Source organism: Populus trichocarpa, chromosome 1, assembly GCF_000002775.5.
Source record: "Populus trichocarpa isolate Nisqually-1 chromosome 1, P.trichocarpa_v4.1, whole genome shotgun sequence".
NCBI lineage: Eukaryota > Viridiplantae > Streptophyta > Magnoliopsida > Malpighiales > Salicaceae > Populus > Populus trichocarpa.
This window is the reverse complement of record NC_037285.2, coordinates 28189971-28205836: the sequence shown is the minus strand read 5'-3', so window position 1 is coordinate 28205836 and position 15866 is coordinate 28189971. Positions and strand designations below refer to the sequence as shown.

Sequence of the window (15866 nt, the reverse complement as noted above, 5' to 3'; positions counted from 1 at the left end):
TCTTATAGTATGTGAGTCGTCATTCTTTGTATTAATTTGATGATTAATCTTTGTGTTTATACCTGGCTTAATTAATTAATTGTTTGTTTACAGTCTTAAACCCTTATTTTAACCTTTTTTTTTTCATAAATCTCTGTGTGTCCCTCATTGGAAGGTAATCGTGGACTTGGAAAATCGCCAAACTTATTTTAAATTAAGAAGATGATAGTCAAATGACACTTTTCTTTTGAGCGATGAATTATCCAATTTATCATCATTCTTCACATCTTTAATTGGAAATTTATATTACTTTCACAAGCCCAAAGAAATTTCTGTAATCATCCATGGCACAATCCACCAAAGAGGAAGTGATTATTAAGCTTAGGGTATACTCACAAACTAGCCAAAGCAAAAGCAAAAGCAAGGGAGCATCCTTTAATTTTGTCTGTCAAGCTTAAAACCTCCATCTCTTGTCAGAAACACCCACCTCTATCTCCTCCACTTTCTTACACACACACACACCACTCACTCTCGATGCCAGCACACGTTCATAGAATGGACAGTGGAGACCAAGAAACCTTGTTTCAATCCTACCCATGTGCATACTATGTTCAAAGTCCATCTACCATCTCCCACGCAAACAGTGCAGATATCAAGACCAATAATAATATTATCGAATCCACATTCCATTCACCAACAAGATCCGATACTATACTCATCAACAAGAACCCTGAGGTCTCAAGGTTCACTCTCTCTCGTTACTCGTCCTCTCGTGGATCAAACAACTCTTTCCTCATTGAGAAGAAGGTTAGTGAGCCCGAGAACAATGAGGTAAATCGTTTGATCATTGTTGATGGTCATGGATTTAATGGTGATGGTGGTTATGAAGAGGAAGGGATGGAGGAAGACGAGGATTTTTATTATGAGAAGAGAGGTGGATGGTGGTGGAGATACTGTTCTTTTAGGAGGAGTTCTTCATGTGCATGGGTTTCTTTGCAAATATTTTGGAGACTTGTGTTGAGTTTGTGTGTTGCTTTGCTTGTTTTTTATGCTGCTACAAAACCTCCACCACCTAAGACGTCAATCAAGGTACGTACATGATCTTTTCTCTCCTCTTCTTTAACGTAAATGTACATACTTTACCATCTAACAGAGAAGAGAATTTAATTTATCATTTTTCTATTTTTGATTGATCACATCATGGGAATTTAGATGATCTTGTAAAACATGTAATTCCAAATAACCTATGACACACACTTCCCAGTTCTTAATCTAGCGTAAGTTTTTGCATAGAAAAGGCACTAACCTGAGATTCCATCAGTTTCAAGACAAATAGTCCGTCATGTTATCACTGCAAAATGATATTTGTAGCAGTCCCTAAAATATCTATAGGTCCATGAATGCCTCGCTTTAAAGCTTTGCTAAAATTAGAAGCCCTATAGCCACTAACTAGCCCGTACTTTCCTCGAACAGCTTCCACAATACAGAAAGTTAAATTTATGACCCAATTCTAGCTAGAGGCTCCTTTTTGTCTTGTCTTTTTGAGTTTTTGGTGCTCTTTTCTCAAAGAAGTTTAGTAAAATTCCATAATAACACCCTAAGGTTGGAGTTTGCTAAACAATTAATCCTGAGGCTGAGGTGATTATTAGATAGCTAAAAAATCTACCAAAGGTTTACTTATAGCCATTAGGCCTCAGCCTGAATCATATCTTCCCTTTGGGCCTAGGTATAACCTATCACATAGCGAAATGAGTTTCATGATCAAGGCATCACTGTGGTTTTGGATCAAACGAGCAGCCTGCTACCAAAAAGGGCCCATGCTATCTATACCTGAGACTAAAAACATTTTCAGATCTCCTTTCTGTTACACGCAATATCAATAATTAAACACCAATTTCCTTGCCTTGGCAAAAGGAATTTTTCGACACTGAGCAAAAAGTAAAAATAATGATAAGGCTATCAGTAATTCTTAATGCAAGAATAAAGCTATTCGTAAGTTTACGCTTTTTTTAACAGGCACTTGCCAACTATTTTTATAAGACAAATTACATGTAGCTTGAAAGATGGGACTGGTTATTAGAGAATTAGATAAACCTGTATCAGATTCTTAAATTCACTCTGGATCAAAAGTCAAGAAAATTTTGATGCAGATAGCGGGAATTCGGCTATTTGGACTAGCGGAAGGAGTAGACGGCTCTGGTGTTACGACTAAGATCCTGAACTGCAATTGTTCCATTGATCTATTGATAGAAAACAAGTCTAAGCTCTTTGGCCTTCATATTCAACCTCCAGTTTTGGAAATGTCATTCGGTCACCTCACTTTCGCAACGTCCCGTGTATGATATGTGACTCAATACAATCCTATGAACCATTTTTTCGAAATTCAATTTCTGCGTTTATAATGCAATGGGTTATAATGCAATGTTTGTTGTGGCTCTTGTAACTTGGCAGGGCTCAAAACTATATGCTCAGAGCCATAGTTCAACGTTGTTCCAATTGTTTGTGGGAACCAGGAACAAACCGATGTATGGTGCTGGAACAAATATGCAGGACATGCTAGAATCAGAAAATGGATTGCCGATAGTGATTCGAGTAAGCTTGAGATCAAATTTTCGAGTAGTTTGGAATCTTATCAAGCCTGCATTCCACCACCGGGCTGTGTGTCTATTAGTCCTTGATGGTGCATATGACAAGAAGCACCGTACCCAAGTATATAATAGCACCTGCACTATGTCTTGATGATCCTGTTTGCTGTTGCAGTGTTCAAAATTCTTCATGTGCTGGAAAATGCGAGAATTAAAGATCAGAGAAATATAAATGGTAAGAAACGTGTTCGTAAGCATAACGCAAGATCTACCGAGATGTTTCATATGTAGATATAACTGCAATTAATGAAAGATCGAGAGTCATGCAAAGAATTAGTGGGAGATTCTCAATTATACACTTGTGTCAGTGCGTGAACAATCAGAAAGATGATATGTGTACTAGAACTAAACCTGACTTAATTCATCATGACTAAACTAGGTTACAAATCCATCACAATTTACTCCTAGATAGAGTTAATCCAAGATAAATTAAAAAGTAATCATTTTTTCCTTATAAAATGCCCAATTGTATACAAGATATTCCTTTCTGAGTCCAGTTGCAAGACAGTAAGTTGGGAGGGCACCACACCACCACCTGAAATAATATCATACAAACACACAGAGAATCAATTTTATTATACAACAAACTTAGCAGCCTGCATCAATGATTGAGGCCAGAAAGCATTAAGACTGAGTATATGCACCAAACATAAGCATATGCCTGAGTTAAATCATGGATATTTTGTTGAACAAAACTTCTCCTTGAGCACTAAAATCTAAATGCCATGCTAACAAAATCAGTGTACAATTCAGGTAAGATCGCACTTAAAGATTAGCTGGTGTTTATTTTCTTTTACTTAATGTAAAATACAAATACTAAAGTTTATTTCTCAGATCCAAGTTATCCTTGACATAACTTATAGAACTCAACTCGGTTAAAGGCTTGGATTATAGATTCAACAAGTTAGTTGATCTAAATTAATTTTTATTTTTTATTAGAAAAAAAAAACAACTTAGTTTCTGGATGATTTAAAAAAACGATATCTTAGTTAAAAAAATAATAATTCAATCTCTAAGGCTGACTAACCCAGTATATCTAATTGCCAGCCACCTCCCCCTTCATTTTTTAACATATGCAAGCTTGTCCTATAAAGCTCATTTTATGACTTTTGTGGGTCTATTGGTAAAGGTAAAGAATCAACATGTATTATTGCCATTATTGGTGCTAGCGACTAGATGGTAACCAAGGTTGTTAAAAACGTATTTTTGACACGGCACGGAAGATGTAAAATAAAATCGGATCGTAAAATCATAAAATCATAAGGAATTTTATATATATATAATTCAAGGCTTCAAGCACCTTAAAATACATATTTCAAATAAAAATTTATACATAGTTCAAGCATTTTAAAATTCATAATTCAAATAAAAATTCATATAAAATCCATATATAATCTTAAAATTTATCTGCGTAATTCGATTCTTTTCCTCTTCAAAATGTTTGTTTTGGTCATCATGAAGATGCTTTAATGTGCCTATAGGCATCCCAAATCAGCACATTGATCCAGCAGATTTAACAAGGAAAAAAAATCCTAATAGTGCTACCAATAATCACTGCAAGAACAAATGTCATTCTTGAAGTGGTGAAAGCAGCCAGAATCTCTGACAACAATCTTACGTCCTACAATCTTTGACATAAGCTTAATAACAGAGTGACAATCCTCAGATACACGAAGATTCTTCATGACTGTTATTGTGCACGGTGCTAACTAGCCCAAACGCAATAGCAAGCCTCTCACTGTGAAAAGACAACATCACTTCCTTCTGCTCATCCTCGACATCATGTAGAGCAAATTTTTGATCAGGAACATAACCAAATTCCTTCAACTTTTTTCTCAACCAGTCCAGCTTTTCATATATTCTCTCACTTAGAGGATGTGATCTGTCTGCAGAAAGAAACTCATGTTTCTTTCCCCTCAAAACTACCCAACTAGATCCTGGTTGTTTCGCAAGTCCTTGTTTCATCTTCACTCTCATTCTAGAGACATCAGCCCATCTACCAACAGATGCATATATTCTAGAGACATACCCAGATGGAAATTCAAGAGATGGAAAGAGAGGTGGATTGTATAAAAGTGGAATTTGGAAATTGGTAAGTTACAGAGAGATGGAAATTGAAGAGATGGAACTGGATGGTAACTTAAATGTTGCAGAGATAATTTGTTTTGAATTTGAAAATTGGAAGTTTGGATTGGAAAATTGGAACTAGAAGGACATTGAGAAAGGGAGGCGCTGGGAGACGCTAGGTTTTTTACTTTTTGTTTTTGGTGTTATTATTGGTTTACTGTAGTGCAAACTACAGTGTGTGTGTGTATATATATATATATATATATATATATATAATCCTTTTAAACACGTAAAATAGGGTTCAAAAATGCGATTTTAAACGTTTTCAGCTGATTTTAATGTTTTTATACGATTTTGATACGATTTTACAATTTTTCGAGTTTATAAACCGATTTAACACGATAACATACACTAACTCGTAAAATCGTACGATTTTACGAGTTAAAAACGAGATTTTAACAACCTTGATGGTAACAGTAACTAAAAACATTAATTGTAAGCTCGATTTTAATGAGCCTAAAAAACTTGTCAAAGACGAAAAAAATTATCGACCCATTAAGGTGCAACTGACCTAGATCCAACTTGTAATATTTAAAAATCTCCATCACAAATCCTTCGAGATGGAAGGAATACAATAACACATACATGCAAAAAGGATTGTAATTTTAAATTGACCCTAGGCAAAGCCCAATATCAGTTGGCTGATATAATATGTTGTAATAGACATTTGAGTTATGTACTCTCTTGGCTTCCAATCATTAGCAAACGCCACATCCTTTATACCTAAGGTATCAGGAGAATCATCCTAAGAGACCTAACATAGCCTTTCTCTCTCTTAAGGCTCCCAAGAAATAACAAGAGAAGAACTTTTTCGACAAGTAGAACTACTTTTCTCTTATTAGAGGTGGATGTTGGAGTTTCACTCCCTAGTTTTCGAGCCTAATTTGATGGACCCATGTCCCCTACTACTTTCTTCAGTTTCAGGTTGGAACCTAGACTCCTCACCAGAGGCAACGATATTCTTATTCCTATGGTCAGATCTGATTTTTTTATGTCCATTTTGATGTTCAAAAAGAAAAGGAAGAAAAAAGCTTTTTGGTAAGAAATGCCTAAAAAGATGTTTTTCTTCTCATGTTCGATAAAAGCTAGCTCAGGGATTCTTCAACAAAATTGTTTTTCAGAAGTTACAGAGAGTAAAAATATAAAATAAAAAAAGATGGAAGTAAGAATAACTATGGTTATAAAAAAAAAATAACTTTTCACTCCTACCATTGAATGAATGACCATTTTATGCCATCTTATCTCTAGAAATCTATTCAATTACTGCATTGAATGCACACCAATATCATTTTGTTTCCTAAGGGATACCTTTTTTAATGAAGACAAGTCATCTGGCTACGACGAATCTAAACAGTTCTGTGTAAGGTAGACAAATCTCATGGGGAAGGGAAAAGTCTCTCATTGATGGGATAGGCAACTCTTATGTGTGTGTGTGTGTCTATATATATATATAATCTTTAAGAACCTACAACATTTACATCAATATTAATGATGTGTAAGAGATATTTATTCACTAATTAATGCTATTAGAAAGAAATTATTTTTTAGCTTCTCATTTCGTTAAAATAACATGATTCATGAGTTATATATACTCCGCAAATCCTTCAAATGGCAGGTTCAAAATCTTCATTTTATACCCCTCATCTCTCTCTCTTTATATATATATATATATATATATATATATATATATATATATATATATATATATATTCAGAGCATCTCTTTCTAAAAATATACTTAATTAAGTATAAAAAAATCCTCAAATTTATCGAATGAGATTTTTTGCAGATACTAGTTATCAGCTACCTTGACTTATCAAGCATCAAGAATTATCTACTAGCCATCTTATCTAGAAAAAAATAAATTAAATTATTAAAATAAAAAAATTAATTGATTATCCAACACATAAGTTTTCCTTCTAACTTTTTTTTTTTTAGAATATCATCTTATGCTTTTCATCTTAAGTAATGCCAAATAAAAGGTGGAGGGAGCAACACCAATAAGGACCTGAAAAGATTGATTAAGACATCTTCAAGCACTAGCTATGATCTGATTATTAGGAATAAATTTCAATAAGCATGATCTACTTATCATCTCATATTAATAATAATAGCTAGCATGACTACATGACCATGACGATGATCTATTAAATGTGAATTATATGTATTCGATAATGTGTAGAGTTTTTTGAAAATATTTTTTAATTAAAAAAACATAAAAGAAGTTTTTTCTGATTTTATGCATCCATTAATTCACTCTTTCCTGCATTTAAAATGACCGAGAGGTCCGAGACCTCAAAATAAATCTATTTAGCCCTTCCTGTGAAATAATTTGAGTCACCTCTGCACATGTTTCTATTTTGGGCAAACATATTTAAGTCTCCCAACTAAATAGAAATTATAAATTGAGTCAAAATTTATCTGCGTAAAAAATGAAGTCAATTTTGTAGGGATTTTGATGTTTTTTTTTTTTATTAAAAAAAAGAGTATTTTAGACGAAAAACTCAATTCAGATTTTGTTCTTCTCGATACTTTGAAGTCTCAATTGAGAAATGATTTAGGGGTTATATATAATTTAGGTTTTTCCCCACTTCTTTCCTCTTCATCTATAAATATCATTGAGCAAGCAATGCCTCTTCGGTAGTTAATTTATACTATTGTTTCATATATTTCTGTGTATAACTTGTTTAAATGCTTTCTTGTTGTTGTTTTTTGTTCGATGCTCTTATTACCAGTGTATTCATTCATTTATTTTTATCTTATGGGCTCTAATATTATAATTCGCTTAATATACATGGGATGTAAAAAGGTATAGTGGCGGTTCCGGTTAAAAGTATATTTTACTCGGAAATGCATTAAAATAATATATTTTTTTATTTTTAAAAAATTATTTTTGATATTAATACATCAAAACGATCTAAAAACACTAAAAAAAATTAATTTTAAATAAAAAAATTAAATTTTTAAATAACGTGATTTCAACCCCCAAATACATGATGTGCTCGATCAAGTTAATTGCATGCATCGTACCTAATTAATGCTACTTAATTTTGTACACACTCAACCTTCAATACTAATTATGTGATTTTAAAAGGCTTATATATATATATATATATATATATATATATATAATCAGTTCTACTGGAGTATAGCTGTCGACAATTTCACCAAATTAAAGAAAGAATTGATTTAGTAAATATATGTCACTTCAAATGAAAAGGAAGTGAGTGCACTTAGGCATTAATTTGTTTTGTAATGTACGTGATATCCTTTGTTATTAATTAAGTAACCAGCGATTGAGTGGAAGAAAGCTAATAAAAACTATATAAGAGATGAAAGCAATGACTGCAAATTAGTTTGCACGATCATAATTAAATATGTCGACTAGGTTATAATATCATATATGTATACCATAAATGGAAGGAGCAACATTGGTGGACAGGAGCAAGCTTCGGCATCTCGATCCAAGCAGTATTAATGGTGGTGCCCTTTAATGCAAGCACTAGTTTGTTTGTGTGTGTGTGTGTGTGTGTGTGTGTGAGAGAGAGAGAGAGAAAAAGAGAGAGAGAGAGAGAGAGATGTTAACAATAATTCCCAATAATTATCTTATCGTTAAAATGGCAGACATTTGTGTGCAATATGCTATGCTTAGAGTATAGATTTGGAGACTATTGTTTTTAATTTTCACTATATTATACATATTTTATATGTTGTTTTATTTTATTAATATTCTTTACTTATTCTAAAATATTCTTAATGATTTGAATTATCAAAAATAAATAAATAAATTTATACTTTATTTTTATCAAATAGATTTTTTAATATTAATTTAATAATATGATGGTATAAAAATAAAACGACAAGAGAAGACTTCATATATAAAGAAAATTATGACATATTTTATTTATGCAAAAAAAAGAAGAGATAAAAATTAAAAATTAAATAGAGAATATTAAAAAACTCAAAATAATAATATAAAAAAATCTAAGCTAAATATGCTTGGCTTTTGTCTAGGAGTATCTAGTCTCAAGTCCAAACCCACTTCATTAATAAACTGAAGACGTGAAGTTCTATGATCAAACTTTTATACATACAAGATGCTTAAACATAGCATTCCGGAACATTATATTATACAAAATTCTGGCCAAAATACTCTCCACACACCACTATTTAAAATTTTATTTTTTTTAATTTGATCATCAATTTTTTTTTTCACGATTGCATTTTTTTCAGGCCAAATAAAAAAAATTATTAAACCAAATTTATTTACTAAGCATAAAATTAAAAAACAGATTATTAAAGTAGAAAAAACATCACAAATAGCTGATAGTTTCAAAGTTCACACATAAAATTTAATTTAATCCTTAAAATTCATAAATTATACCTATTAGACCCCTCAATATTTTTACAATTCAATTTTGATATAAAAATTTATTTTTTTATTTTTTACTCTCTGGTTTGAGAGAAGAGAGAGAAAGAGAGATCGTTGAATTTTGACGGTAAAGAAAAAAACCAACATTAATTTTAGTTTTGACCATCAAAATAATCAATCTTTATATTATATGCATAAGCTTTTTAATGTGGGCATAAGCTTTTTTATTTACATTTAATATTTTTTATGTAAAAAAACTTGCATGCTCAATTTTTTAAAAACAATATTTGCCTGCAGCTAAACACGAATTAAGAGTTTGTTTGTTTTTATATTTTAAAAGCTCTTTAAAACAAATTTAAATTTTTAAAATTTTTTATTTTAAATTAATGTTTTTTGTATTTTTATATTATTTTAATATACTGATATTAAAATAATTTTTTAAAATAAAAAAAATATTATTTTAATATATTTTTAAATATAAAATATTTTAAAAAACAAAAACTCAAAAACATTGAGCAACCGGTAATACTTCAATCCTCGGTGCAGAAGACTCAGTCAAGCCGCTCATTAACCGAGGTGAGCTTAGAATCCAGAAATCCAAGATCCAACATATTACAAATATCCATACAATTTTGAAAATCAGCAACACTATAAACATTAAAACCTCTACCACCAACTTTCTCACTCACAAGAAGGATAGAAAAAGAATAGAAGTCTTGATTTGTTTTATGATGATTATGAATTTAAGTTTTTTTAAAATTATTAAAAGTTTATATAATTATTAATTTTAAAGTCTGTAAAATTAGTCAACATATACAGAAGTTGTCGAACATCTAAATTAATTATATAAAAAAAGAAGATGGATAGAGACAAACGACCTAACTAAACGTTTATGAGCATGCAGTATAGGACTTGCTTACACGACAGTAAATAGAAATGTTTTTGTAGTTAATTAAGACGCAGATGCATAAACTGGCTGTGACGTGCAGGAACAGTAAAATTCAACACATCAGCCTTTCCAAGGAACCAAATACCACTAGAAAACCCACAGAAGCCTCGAATTCTGAAAACCCAGCTATCGAATAACCGGAGAAGCTTGTCTACCACTCATATGAGGTTCCATGAACACCAAAGCACGATCCGTTTATAAGAAACAATCATAAACCGCCAAGCAGGCAAGAAAAGCTTGTGAATTGCACATTGTCAATTCCAATTCATTACTCAACATGGGAAAAGAAGAAAGGAATAAAAAGATAAAGCTAAAGAAAGTGTTCTGTCATCGACCCCATCACTGCTAACCGAGTCATGATAAACATCATCATCATCCGGAGAGTTCTATTATCCATAGAAACAACCAAATGATTTTATAAATACGTGACCTTTGACGCCCCAATAACCTTCTTTTTTTTTCCCACTGGATAGAGGCTTTAGTTGAGGACTTACGGTATTTAGTAGCAATATCACGAGGCACTGGAAAACCCAAAACCATGAACCTCTTCGGGAGTCGAATTTTGCGACCTAAAACATATGTATTCTCCCCGCCACTAGTCGTGAACTTAGCATTGCCATCCTCTGGTTCACCAGTACGTAGTATCCAAGAACTCATCACGTAGGACCTGGGAAGGGCTATTGTCATCATCAAGAACCACTACTTTATGAACTGATTTGGTTGCGTTTTGTTGTGGTTTTGAAATAGCACTAGTCTGGAGAAACAACTTGAGGAGGTTTTGCTTGGGTTTGATTTGATATAGTACCCTGAATGGGCCTGCACCGATGGAGCCTTATGTGCACTAGAAGTTGACCCATTTAGAGAAACGGACTCCCCCCGTTTATCAGTAGCTGCATGGGCCGAATGCTTCAGAAAACTAGATCGTGCATGGTAAACAGGATCCTTTCTTGAATAAGAATTAGGAGACTTCGCACTTCGCATGAATCCGCCATCATCCACTGCAACAGATGAGAGCACACCAAAGCGTGATCCCTGATTATTCTCCGAAACCTGTTTGGAAGATTTACCTCCATCAAACGAATTCTTCCTTGATTTGCAGCGTCGATTAGCAGGAGCATGAATCCAGGGCGGCAGGGCCCTAGGGCTCTATTCTCTCCTTCAACTCTAGGGTTACATGGTTCAGTGCTGAACATCCTCCCATGGCTAACACCAGCTCTACTATCCCCGACTTATCAGAATCTTTGAAAGGACAAAAAATACTGCCATGACCGACCCTACCACAAGAATAGCAAACCTGTGGTAAGAGACCTTGTGATCAACATCTCCAATCTTTATCTCTCTAAAATTGGTCTATCAAAGGTCAATATCCACCGCAACTCGTGCAAACTTGCCCCAGTTGATTTGTCTGGCTGTTATAATATCTTTTAATAGTCCCAATCATATTCCCCATTGTACGAAGAATATTAACAGGACTCCTGACATGTTCCTTTTTTTTTTTTAATGGAGCTCAAACTTGATATATAAGAATTTTTGGAAGTGGACTGCTGGAAGATCCGCTCATCTTATAAAAACTCAAGTGGGTTTCTTTAGTCCTGATTTTCTGTAAAAAAAACTCTATGAATCTATTAGTCCTAAAAGCTTTGAGACGATTGGTTGACATTGTTCATTTATAGGAGTTCATTAATTTACGCTACCCACACAAAGTTTTATCTATTGGCTTTGGTATTTCTTATAAGCTTTCTATAAAGGAGAGGCAAATTAGGAGACGTGAAGTTACCTGCTCTCTTTGACTATATTGTTCAGCCGGGGATAGATAGGAATTAACCTGCCGGAACCCTTTTTCCATCACTTGCGAAAAACTAAAGCTATTTAGTCTAAAAGACTAAAACTCTTTGCTCATTGTAAGAGATTACCAGCAAGAATAATCTTGAAGTAGCTAACACTTATATGCAAAATTGGAAGACTTTACATTACACTTTCAGCAAGCTCGCTTTAGCATTTATAATTGAGCTTCTCTAATTGTTGGACACATCTTCTATAGTTTGTCCATGCTTTTTTTTTCCTCTCTTGTGAGGTCTCGTGTCCCCATTTCCCAAGTGTGGTCTCCTTGTGCCTCAGTTCTTATATAGAATTAGAATTCCCCTTTAATGCTAGTCTGCTGCCAGTCTTTTTTGCCAGATTAGTTTGCTGGTTTAGATTGAATTTTGAGCGAGCTTGCTTAATTAACATCTATTGGCTTCCTAATTGTTTGACCCATCTACATAAAGTTTGTAGAACCTCTAGTGCTACTGTTAACAGTAGCCTCTCGGATGTTAAAACGAAGATTTTATCACGAAACTGCCAACTTCTAATTATATAATTTGTAACAATCTGGATATTAGCTGCCATTAATTAATATTTGTACATCTTTTTGTAGACCATTTGTGTATTGTTGTGAGCTCCTCCTTCCTTTCCTGCCAACTATTATCGTTCTTTTCGTTCTTTTATTTCTTTCTAATTATGCATTCCAATTTTAGTGATCAATGGAATACGTTAATACATTTAAAAAATTGGTAGTGGCACACAATTTAAAGGATAGGATATTTAAGTTTGTTTCTTCGTGCTATAATTCAATACAACAATATTTTATTTTATTTTCAACAAAAAAAAAAAACAATACTATGTTTTTTTTTTGGCGTTGGACTCATGTGGTGATTAGTAAAGCTTAAATAAAGTAAGGTTTGCTTAAGATTTAATCAAAACTGAACTCGGTGGCATGCAAAAAATTGGTCCAAGGACTTCTAATAGTTAATTAAATGTAATTAATATAACGCAAGCACGAGCTAAAAATCCTAAAATTTAGAAATTATATTGATGAGGTCATGCATGCTTGAAAGTTGGGCCTGGGTTAAAATCATTAATCACCTGATTCTGGCAATTTGACCCGCCCTTTCATGGTGAAAACACAGGTAAATCATCGTCGTTACCTGCAGAAGATCCTCTTTCATCTATTTGGGGAATCTTTGATGATTAAATTAGAATCGGTTCAGGAAAAATCAATTATCCCTTTGAGTAAAGGTTTTTCTATTAAGATAAAATTGTCATTGTTAAAGAAAAGAGAAAAAAAATTGAACCTGACGCGATCATCTTTGTTTCCTCCATGTATAACCCCTTGGGTGCTTCTCTTTCTCGTAGGGAAAAGGTTAGCCTGTCCAATTTGGATAAAATATCTCTGATTTACGGTCTCATCATGAGAAAAAATCTTTAATCCATCAGGATAAAATATCTCTAATCTATCAGGGGGCATTTGGGCTCAACCTTGGTTGCACCAAAAAACGATGGGTCTGGCAACTCGTCAGACCCACAAGTATCTAGGCTCAATGCTTGCTGAGCCCAGGAATGATGGGTTTGACAACTCGCCACACCCACAAACGTGTGGATTCAGCGCTTGGTTAAGTCTAGGAACGATAGGTCTAGCAACTCGTCAGACCCATAGGCACCTGGGCTCAGTGCTTGGCTAAGCCTAGGAATAATGGGTCTTAACCTTATCATGGTTATCTCTTTAGAGAGTAGTTTCAAACAAACAACCAAAAAGCAATAAATATTGATCCATCAGTAGCATCCTAAATCTTTGGGCATTATACGCGAAGATTTTAAAAAGCCTTTGCCTGTAGCAGGTGAGACCTTTTTATCTTTCCCATAAGATCTCTATGTGCCCCTCCTAGCACCGTTGGGATCCTTAAGTCCATGTGCTTCTTTCAACGGGTAGAAAGTTCATCTTGGGAAACAAAACGACGACTAGCACTCAATGTAGTACTTGAGTAGCCTTCTCGAGATATATGATGACACGAAAAGTTTTCATTCCATAGTAAAGATGTAGGGGGTTTTTTTATAACCCTAATTGTTCTTACTGTTACCTTTCATTTACTTTTACTTTGTTTGATTTGTAAAAAAAGAGAAAAAACTACTCTCGTAAAAAAGACCTCAAGCCATATCTTCCTTGACCCGAGAAAAACTTGTACAAATCATCCTCAATTTTTTTAAAAAGATCATTATTTTTCAACCAAAACTAATAAAGCCCAAACACATGGCTTAGTTCAAGAAAGAGAAGTTCTCCAGTTCTTAATGAGGAGTTCAGGCTTCAGCCAAAACATGAAAAGAGAGACACTAAACATGGGTCTCTCAGATTAGGCCTCAGGGTTCAGAGAGGAGGTTCCATACTGGCATTTTCCTCTAGTGAAAAGGATAAAAGATCCTCTCGTAGAGGCCTATCTGTTTATCCTATTAATTATAAATGTTCAAGAGAAGGGGTGTTGTATGAGTCCTTCTCCTGTCCTCGTTAAAGAACCTCAAGAGAGAGGAAGGTTGCCTCAAATCCCTAAGGATGACGTCTCTAGCAATGCATTGCAGACATGAAAATCATGACTTGCCAACAACTTGGCAAGCACATTACCTGAATGCCTCTCCCTGATAAGTGTATCAGTAAACTAACCCTGGGAACCTTTCGGGGTCTTTTTGAAATCTTCGCTCCTCTCTATATATACACAAGATGATGTATTCCTTCCCTCTTAAAATTTTTTTGAGGATTCCCTCTCGAAGGATATATGAGGGATGTGTTTCGCTATTACCAGTTGGACTCGGGTTAGTTGTATCCCAATACGTGGACACTCATGTCTACTTTCAAAATAAATTGTAGAATGGTTAGGCTCGAGCCCACTATAAATGTCTTTAAGAGTTGCTACCAATTTGTTTTCGACATCGATTGCGGCAACGACATGTGTTAGTTCTTCACGTTTTCTAATAAGAACAACGATGTTATAAAGAACACGCTAACTGGGAAATCCAACTCTGCCAAGAATTGGAGGGGGCAGTGGCTGATCATAAGATATATCAAGGTTGCCAATCGCTAGGGAGGACTACAATAAATTAAGGCTACTCCCAAAACCAACTATGAAATTGACAAAATGGCCAAGGGATATTACCAGGTTATTTTGCAAGGTATAGAATCATCCTGTCATGTTGTCTTTTTTTTTTTTTTTGTCCTGATTCAAAATCTAACATTCTTATATCCATATAAGGTTGGTAGGTGGAGCAAAAGAAGAGGTGTCACGGGAGCCTTCTATTAAGAGTTTGCCCGTGAGATCTTCATCTTAGGCTATTGGCAAAGATAGAGGTAAAGAAAATAGGGAAGACTCCCCCTTTCTTATTGAGGAATTCTCTTTCTTGTTTCCATGAAAACACCATCGAAAACCCCCGTGGAAGTTGGGGGTCATGATCTTCTCTTATCCTGGGAACAAAAGAGTCTGGCTCTATCTACAATGATCACAAGTGTCATCACCCGCTTCAAGAAAAGAAAAGTTTATGCCCTAATGGCCAACCATCTTCAAGCCCCACCTATAGGCCCTTGCGGTGATCTTTCCTTTGTCTTAACTTCCTATCTTATCAACCAAGGAAATGGCAGTTGGGACCTCTACAAGAGTTGGTATTGTGGAGTTCTAGGATGTCTTTATTGATCTATCTCTAAGCCGTAATCCATTTGATTTTCCAACTTTAATGGATAAGAAGGGGCAATTGATGGAGGCTATGGTTTAAGGGAGAACATACCTTGAGTGTCACGACCCAAATCCCGGATCCATGACCGGCACATAGGCAAGGTTCCCCTCCAAGGTTCCATACCTATGCGAACCCAAACTTACACACAAACTTATCCTAACTCAATCAGAGTTCAACGCAGCATTAACAACAAAATCAACTTCATAATATAATTGAATTGTCTTAATACAAGAGTTTATATAATTCATAGTTTTGGAGCACTA

The 15866-nt window shown here is 34.2% G+C and overlaps 1 protein-coding gene and 1 pseudogene across 3 annotated transcripts; one reads left to right on the top strand and one right to left on the bottom strand.

Annotated features, from left to right (window-relative positions):
• The first annotated feature begins 129 nt into the window (after positions 1–129).
• LOC7480084 (uncharacterized) lies at positions 130–2918 on the top strand. 3 transcript variants are annotated; one of them, XM_024609249.2, is made up of 4 exons: positions 141–1068; positions 2130–2315; positions 2431–2571; positions 2740–2918. In XM_024609249.2, the coding sequence occupies exons 1-4, from the start codon at positions 514–516 to the stop codon at positions 2794–2796; spliced, it is 939 nt and encodes a 312-aa protein (XP_024465017.1). In that variant the 5' UTR covers positions 141–513; the 3' UTR covers positions 2797–2918. The 3 variants fall into 3 exon arrangements, with proteins under 3 accessions (XP_024465023.1, XP_024465017.1, XP_006369631.1); XM_006369569.3 differs by having other exon boundaries at positions 145–1068; positions 2431–2918; XM_024609255.2 differs by lacking the exon at positions 2130–2315 and having other exon boundaries at positions 130–1068; positions 2431–2918.
• Positions 2919–4009: 1091 nt separating this feature from the next.
• On the bottom strand, positions 4010–4906 carry LOC18095108 (pentatricopeptide repeat-containing protein At5g46460, mitochondrial-like; annotated as a pseudogene).
• Positions 4907–15866: the final 10960 nt, after the last annotated feature.

Coding starts and splice junctions, on each gene's coding strand:
- LOC7480084 (XM_006369569.3), top strand. CDS start 514: ATGCCAGCACACGTTCATAGAATGGACAGTGGAGACCAAGAAACCTTG. Junction 1,069..2,129: donor CACCTAAGACGTCAATCAAG/GTACGTACATGA, acceptor ATTTTGATGCAG/ATAGCGGGAATTCGGCTATT. Junction 2,316..2,430: donor TCACTTTCGCAACGTCCCGT/GTATGATATGTG, acceptor GTAACTTGGCAG/GGCTCAAAACTATATGCTCA.